We start from the raw sequence: 6,626 nt of genomic DNA on the forward strand, positions 1-6,626 counted from the left end.
TAGTTGAGAGTCATATAATATTATTTTTTGAAAAGTATAGTGGAAGACACGTGACTTTTAACTCTTCATAACTTCAAAGTTTTATCAAATAGAAGGCATTACACTCATCTCAGTAAGTGACAGCGGGACTGTTTTTTACACTTTTCCAGAAATTGAAAGAAATTGCAGAAACCTTTAAATCTTTAGAATAGTCCAATATAGAATCGCTAACATAGAGATCCAACAATTAACGCATGAAGAGCACTTAAAACGCGTTATCCAGAAGACTAAGAACCATTGCAATCTAGTACGATCCGCTGAAAGAACTTTTTTCACAGATGCAACAATAAACAAAAGTCGAAAAAAATTTTATAATAAATATTATTATTAATATTTTCTATTATCAATTCCATAACTTATTCAATTCTACTGACTTGTAGAAACTGATCAATGAGAACTCCTAGGTTCCTATATAAATGCTTTAGTTGTCTCCGTTTTATAATTCAATAAGCTCTTTAAGCTTTACACTATTGGAAAAGTTTCTGTGACCCTTAACTGTGCTTACAAATTCACATCTTGCAATTCCAATTTCTTCTCTAACGCATCGATCATCTTGCCATTATGTTTGATGGTACGCAGCCACTGCACGTACTCCGCGGGCAGACATGTCTCCAAAGCACCTTTCACAATAGTTTTCATATATGTTTTCGATGGCTGACGATCGTAGGGTATCTCTTCGGATTTCAGGCATCGCACATCGCCCGTTGGTTGATTTTTTAAATGATAGGCGCGACACTCTACCAACTTGCCGCTGTTAAGCTCCAGTACCGGCACTGTGATAGGCACATAAATGCCATAGGAGACGCCCTCTTGACTGAAACAGAATTGTACTTATACTTTTATGTTGTCAAAAAAAAAAAATAAAAAAATGTTTTACTTACTCATCTAAATCTTTTAAATTGCTGTTGTCAATCTCCCAAATGGCGCCAAAAACACAGGCGCTCGTTTTGGGTACTATGGTCGCGGGTGCACCATACCAAGTGCGGGAACTTGTATAGAAATCAAGTTGGTAATTCTGCAAAGTGAAGGATTAATATTTAGGTTATAAATGAGATTCTTAAATATGTTTATAATTTACTTCCAGCTTCCCAGGTCCTATGCGCACCGCCGTAGGATTTTGTATGTGTATTCTCTTGGCTAAAAGATTACTGCCAAAACCAAAGTAGTAAAACTTCGAAGACATCTAAAAAGCAAAAGATCATTCTATCATTTAAATTGTGATATCAGGTAATTATTGAGTTGAAATCTGTAATAAAGTTATTTTATTTAAATCTTAAACTATTTCTAAAACATATAGAGAATTGCAGAAATTCCTGCCTGAGTAAAGGAAATGTAAATAAAAATATTTGCTGAACACTAAACATTTATGTTAATAATTGTGTAGTTGGTAGAGAGTTTCGGAGTCAGGAGTTTTTAAATTGACTGTGTCTTACTCGAAAAATACTGAGACGTTTTTTCTAAATAATAAACTATGAAATAATTGACAAGGAAAAGTTTATCGAAATATCCACTATTCGATCGGTATAAATTCTATTTGCACATACATATGTTATGGAAATGATGCGGGAATGTCATTTAAAGTAATATGTTCTTAAAAATTTTTTATATACAGGATTTCTGAGAGACGATAAGGGAATTATTATTTTTGTATGTCTCCTAGAAAAATTACATTATTGTTATTTTTTTAAGTGAAAATTTTATTTTATTTAATTAATTTCAGCATCTAGCCACTTTGTAAAATTAAGCTTTCTGGATTGTAATAGATTTCAAAAAGCTTTCATAACAAACAGCTGTTCGCTAAAGTTTATTTAGTTGTCACTACTAACGTAACTGTCAATTTACTTCCCCTTTAACGTCATCATCTTGTTATTGAACAGCTGTAGCGTCAGCGCGGTCAAATATTTCTATTTCACTTCGCACATTTCTATTTATTACAGTTACCAATTGATTTATTTTACTTACTTTGTGTTAAGCACTGAAAACTTTCGCAAAAGTAGTATATTTTTTTACAAAATGAATTATTTCTGATCACAATTGTGTTGACAAGCTTCTAATTGATGTCTCAAGTTCAATGTTTTATCGGCGAATGTCAAAGGAACAGAAGTGTAAAAGTTTTGTTTATTTCTTGACTTGAAGCAGAGAAATAATCAAAACTTTGTGACGATTGTTGAAAGCTTTAAAATGTGCTTTTGTGAAAATAAAAGCACCAAAAGCTGTGTGTTGTGAATGCTGTGTGGCAGTAAGTAATAGAAAATTATAAAGAAGTTGCAATTATAAATGAAAATTAGACAAAATTGCATGATAAGTAATTAAATTAGGTGCATACACTGTAAAAAAATGCATGAGAAGCAATTAAAATAATTGCAAAGACTGTAAAAAAAAGTTGAAATTTACTTTAGAACAATTGAAATAATTTTGCGGAATTATTAAATCATTTAATATGAGAAATTTCGGTGGAGAAGTGAATTTGCATTCTTTATTCTATACATATTGCTGTTCCCTTTTTTTGTATTTATGCTAAACGAGATTTAAAATTAAATTTTAAACAAAAGTCTAATAAGATATACACTTTTAAGTAAGTATAAAAAAATTGTTCTTAAAAATTGTTTAAAAAAATTTATAATTATTAGTAAAACTAATTTTTCTTAAAATTTACTTCAATGAATTTATTATAAAAACTCGTTTATGACTATAAATTACTATTTTCTTTGGAGTTTAATTAATTAAAAGTATTTTTAGACATACTATGTACTATACATATTAGAGACATTTTTTTTTTTTTAATTTTTTAGAAACAAAATTATTTGAATAGCCTTACGTCTTTTGTTGAAATAGTTTCCTTGTTGTTACTCATTCGACTATGACAATTTTAATTAAAAACAAACTCTGAAAATACTTGAAAATAAATATTTGTTTTATGAAAAATTTATATTCGACACCAGTATTTTTATTAAAAAAAATTATTTCAAATATTCTTTTAATAAAAAAATCATATTGTTAATAATTATTGCCATTATTTTTTAAAATATTTGATTTAATATTTTTGTGTAATTTTATTAAAGTCTGCGGCATATATACAAATCACTTAAATATAATTTTTCATTTGTAAATATAAATTTTGAAAATTCTACATTTTATAAACATTTATCACAGTTAATAACAACACTAATTGACGTGCTTTCTTTAAGAATTCAATTGCACGTCTTTTAAGTCCAAAATTTGCTCCAAGTCCGGCGCTACATGGCCATTGTGCTTTACAGATTTCAGCCACTCAACATACCATGGCACAATGCCAGTCTCCTCTGCACCTTTCACCAAGCATTGCAAATAAGTTTTCGAAGGTTGACGGTTAAGTGGCACCTTATCGTCATCGGAGAAATCATTTAACGGTTTTTTCGGTTGATCGGCTAACAGATAAGCGCGTGCGGTGGCTACTGTATTATTCGACAGCATCACAGGCAAGCTGGCTGCATAGTAAATGCCCTCGTGGACGCCTTCTTGGCTGCTCGGAAGAAGGGTAAATGTTAATTTTTCGTAATTGTATATTAAAATAAATAATTATTTCATTTTTACTTTTTTTTTTTTCAATAATAATAATTTTTTTTTTTTTTTTTTTTTTTTTAATATTTTTTGTTCGAAATTTTGTTTGCCATATAAAAAAAATGTCAACTCACTCATCAATATCATCCAAATTGCTTAACGATATCTCCCACAGTGTGCCATAAACGTATGCGCCAGGCGTAGGCACAATAGTCGCTGGTGCACCGCCCCAACGTTCCGTGTAGGTATTAAAATCCAATCGGTAATCCTTCAATATGCCCATACCAATTTTCACCGCGGTCGGATTTTGTATATGTATGCGTTTGGTCAACATATTGCTGCCATAGCCGAAGTATATGAACTTATCTCCCACGCGCTCTGGTAAGTCTCTTGGTATAACGTAAGCACTCACGCAGGACCATAAGGATAATGGTAATATTAACAGTAAACTATAGTAAAGCATTTCTTTTCAAAGATTACAAGTTTTTAAATGTAACACAATTTATTTACGAAATTTCTTGACTGCTTTGCGTCTACACACCTGGTTTGTCTAATGTCGACTGCCAACACTTGAGTGGCTTACTGTTRTAGATAGCTTCGGTATGGCGTTTGAATTTGAATACTAAACTTGTATATACTTGTATGTACGATCTCACTAATATATAATATATTTTTTCGCTCACCTACTTTGTCATCTGTCGTTTTACATATATGTATTTTGTGTTATTGTTTGACTTATTAGATTGAGCCTATGTTGATATAATTGCTGATTTGTGCGCTATACTTTGTTCTACTTATGGGAACATCTTGGGCTTTCTCAGTATAATTTTGTTTCTGACAAATTTTCTCTCCAATATTATTATCGTTTGTAGTATTTATTCTCTTTCGAGTCTTTTTTTTTTTTATTCTGTTTTTCCAGTTTCCAGATATCGAAATTATTCTAATGGTACTTCTTTTATGAACTACAGACAGCCGATTACTGGTACAGAAAGAATAGTTCACCGGTGTTGAATCACACGGTCACGGAGGCATCGTCGCAGGCGTATTAAGCGAGGTAGTACGCTCACCAAAAAATTCCTTCAATAAATCGATTTTTCGTTGACTGTATGGAGGGTAGCGCCGTCTTGTTGAATCCAAAGGTCCAAGGTAGTTGTCCGCATCAAAATCCGCCAATTCAGACACGAAAAAGCCACTAACTATAGCTCTACAGGGTTCTTCAATGACTGTAAAATTATGACCAGCTTCATTTTTGAAGAAATATTGACTAATGTTGCACCCCGCCTATATAGCACACCAAAGTGTAACATATTAATAATGTAACGTCGTCTCAACAATGGCCTGTGGATTATCATCATTCGAAATGTGACAATTTTATTTATTTGAGTACTCATTCAACAAAAGGTGAGCAAAAAGATTCATTCCATGAACGTAAGACCCTATTGTAAGTTCAAAGTTTTTATTAATATGATAGTCAAATAATTAGATAACAAAGTTGCGAATAGGTAATTTGCATTGAATTTCTGTTAGACAATTTTATTAATCTGCATAATTAACAAGAAAAAGAGAATAAATTATTTCAAAACGAAAATAAATAAGATAAGAAGGTGAAAGCTGCCGAAGTAAAAATAATTTTTAAAATTAAGTAATCATATTATTGTTTGTAATATTATATTATTTAATTAGTAGATTTCACACATCCAATAACGAAGACCATTTCTTTCATATCAATATATAAGAAATAATAAAATTTTGCCGAAAATAATTCTAAGAGGAGTAAGAAATCGTTTCTTGTTATACAACTTTTTTTTACTCGGGATGATTTGCAGTAAACATAAAATAATTATCGTTTTTTCGCTAATATTTCAGCAATTTAATAATATTATTATTTGTTATTGTTTCGAGTATATACTTTGTTGCTTCGATTATCTCGCGTCACTCGCTTAAGTAATGCTATTAATGAGTCTATAAACTGCGCGCTTACTTTAAATAGGAAATCTCCTTGATTTCTATTAAAGTTTGTGGGAAAGGTCGTCACCCATTCACGTATAATAGAATCAAATGGGATTTAGTTTTATTTGGTTTGCGCACAGCAGAAACATAAAGGCTGATTTAATTTTGATTAGCTGGATTTTTTAGAAAATATGAATAGAGAGATACATATGTAGGTAATCTTGTGCCCGTATACTTATGGTTGTCTATTATTTTCAAACAAGCTACACGGTGAGAATATTTTGCATCAATATAAAAAACCAAGAAAAATTAGTCAAATTATAACCAAATCCCATCATTTTCTGATCATTTTTAATGTTTTTTTTTCGTTAAAAGCTTTTGCCGGCCCTTTAAAGTGAAACTGTCATTTTCCAGGTTGTGGGTGGAAAACACTCTTAATATAAAAAAAAAATATTAGTAAACGGTGGGGGGAGGTATTTTATATGTCTCAAAGTAAGAAATGAATCGATCAAGTAGTTTTAACATGACAGTGAACACGGACTTTGAAAAGGTAGTTTTGAGAAAAACACGTTAAAGGTTTATCAACTGATAAGTGACGAAAAAAATTATCCAATGGTGTAAAAACAGTCCGAATGAAATTACTCAATCCATACTTAACAAATTAATTAATTAATTCGCAAAAAAAAAAAAAACACTTTTTTTTACCATGAAACGCAAAAGCCCCCATTAATGGTGTTTCATTTGTATTAGACGTGCTCGATGCCTCTGCCACGCGAATTACATTAAAACTGGGTTTTAATCAAGAATAAATAATGCGTAGTTTCTCAATTGCTAATTGGTGATAATGTGCAATACCTAATATATTCATTAAGATTTTAAAGTACGTATGTATATACTAATTATTTGCAGTTTTGAATTTTTTGAGAGATAAGAATTTCAGTGATTTACTATATTGACTGGTATTCATTTATTCAAAATATATTTGTGGACATGTCTGTTTTTACATAGTTATGTATAGATACTTTTTAAGACCCTAGGTACCGAGCAAATGGGCCACAGTACCTAAAGTTGACTTTTGTTCAAAAGTATCGGTCAAT

At 30.9% G+C, this 6,626-nt stretch overlaps 1 protein-coding gene across 1 annotated transcript; it reads right to left on the reverse strand.

Moving 5' to 3' along the window:
* Positions 1–379: 379 nt before the first annotated feature.
* On the reverse strand, positions 380–5,190 carry LOC108967192. Its single transcript, XM_018930472.1, has 5 exons — positions 3,714–5,190; positions 3,226–3,541; positions 1,118–1,222; positions 921–1,054; positions 380–853 (listed from the first exon to the last, which is right to left on the reverse strand). The coding sequence occupies exons 1-5, from the start codon at positions 4,040–4,042 to the stop codon at positions 541–543; spliced, it is 1,197 nt and encodes a 398-aa protein (XP_018786017.1). The 5' UTR covers positions 4,043–5,190; the 3' UTR covers positions 380–540.
* Between the last annotated feature and the right edge of the window lie 1,436 nt (positions 5,191–6,626).

Source organism: Bactrocera latifrons, unplaced genomic scaffold (assembly GCF_001853355.1).
Source record: "Bactrocera latifrons isolate USDA-ARS-PBARC rearing strain unplaced genomic scaffold, ASM185335v1 scaffold_18, whole genome shotgun sequence".
Classification (NCBI taxonomy): Eukaryota; Metazoa; Arthropoda; class Insecta; order Diptera; family Tephritidae; genus Bactrocera; species Bactrocera latifrons.

Bases quoted from the DNA above. Each gene is read 5' to 3' on its own strand.
- LOC108967192 (XM_018930472.1), bottom strand. From the start codon at position 4,042: ATGCTTTACTATAGTTTACTGTTAATATTACCATTATCCTTATGGTCC. The intron at 3,542-3,713 runs GTGAGTTGACAT...TCTTCCGAGCAG, and splicing joins AATTTGGATGATATTGATGA to CCAAGAAGGCGTCCACGAGG. The intron at 854-920 runs GTAAGTAAAACA...ATTCTGTTTCAG, and splicing joins AATTTAAAAGATTTAGATGA to TCAAGAGGGCGTCTCCTATG.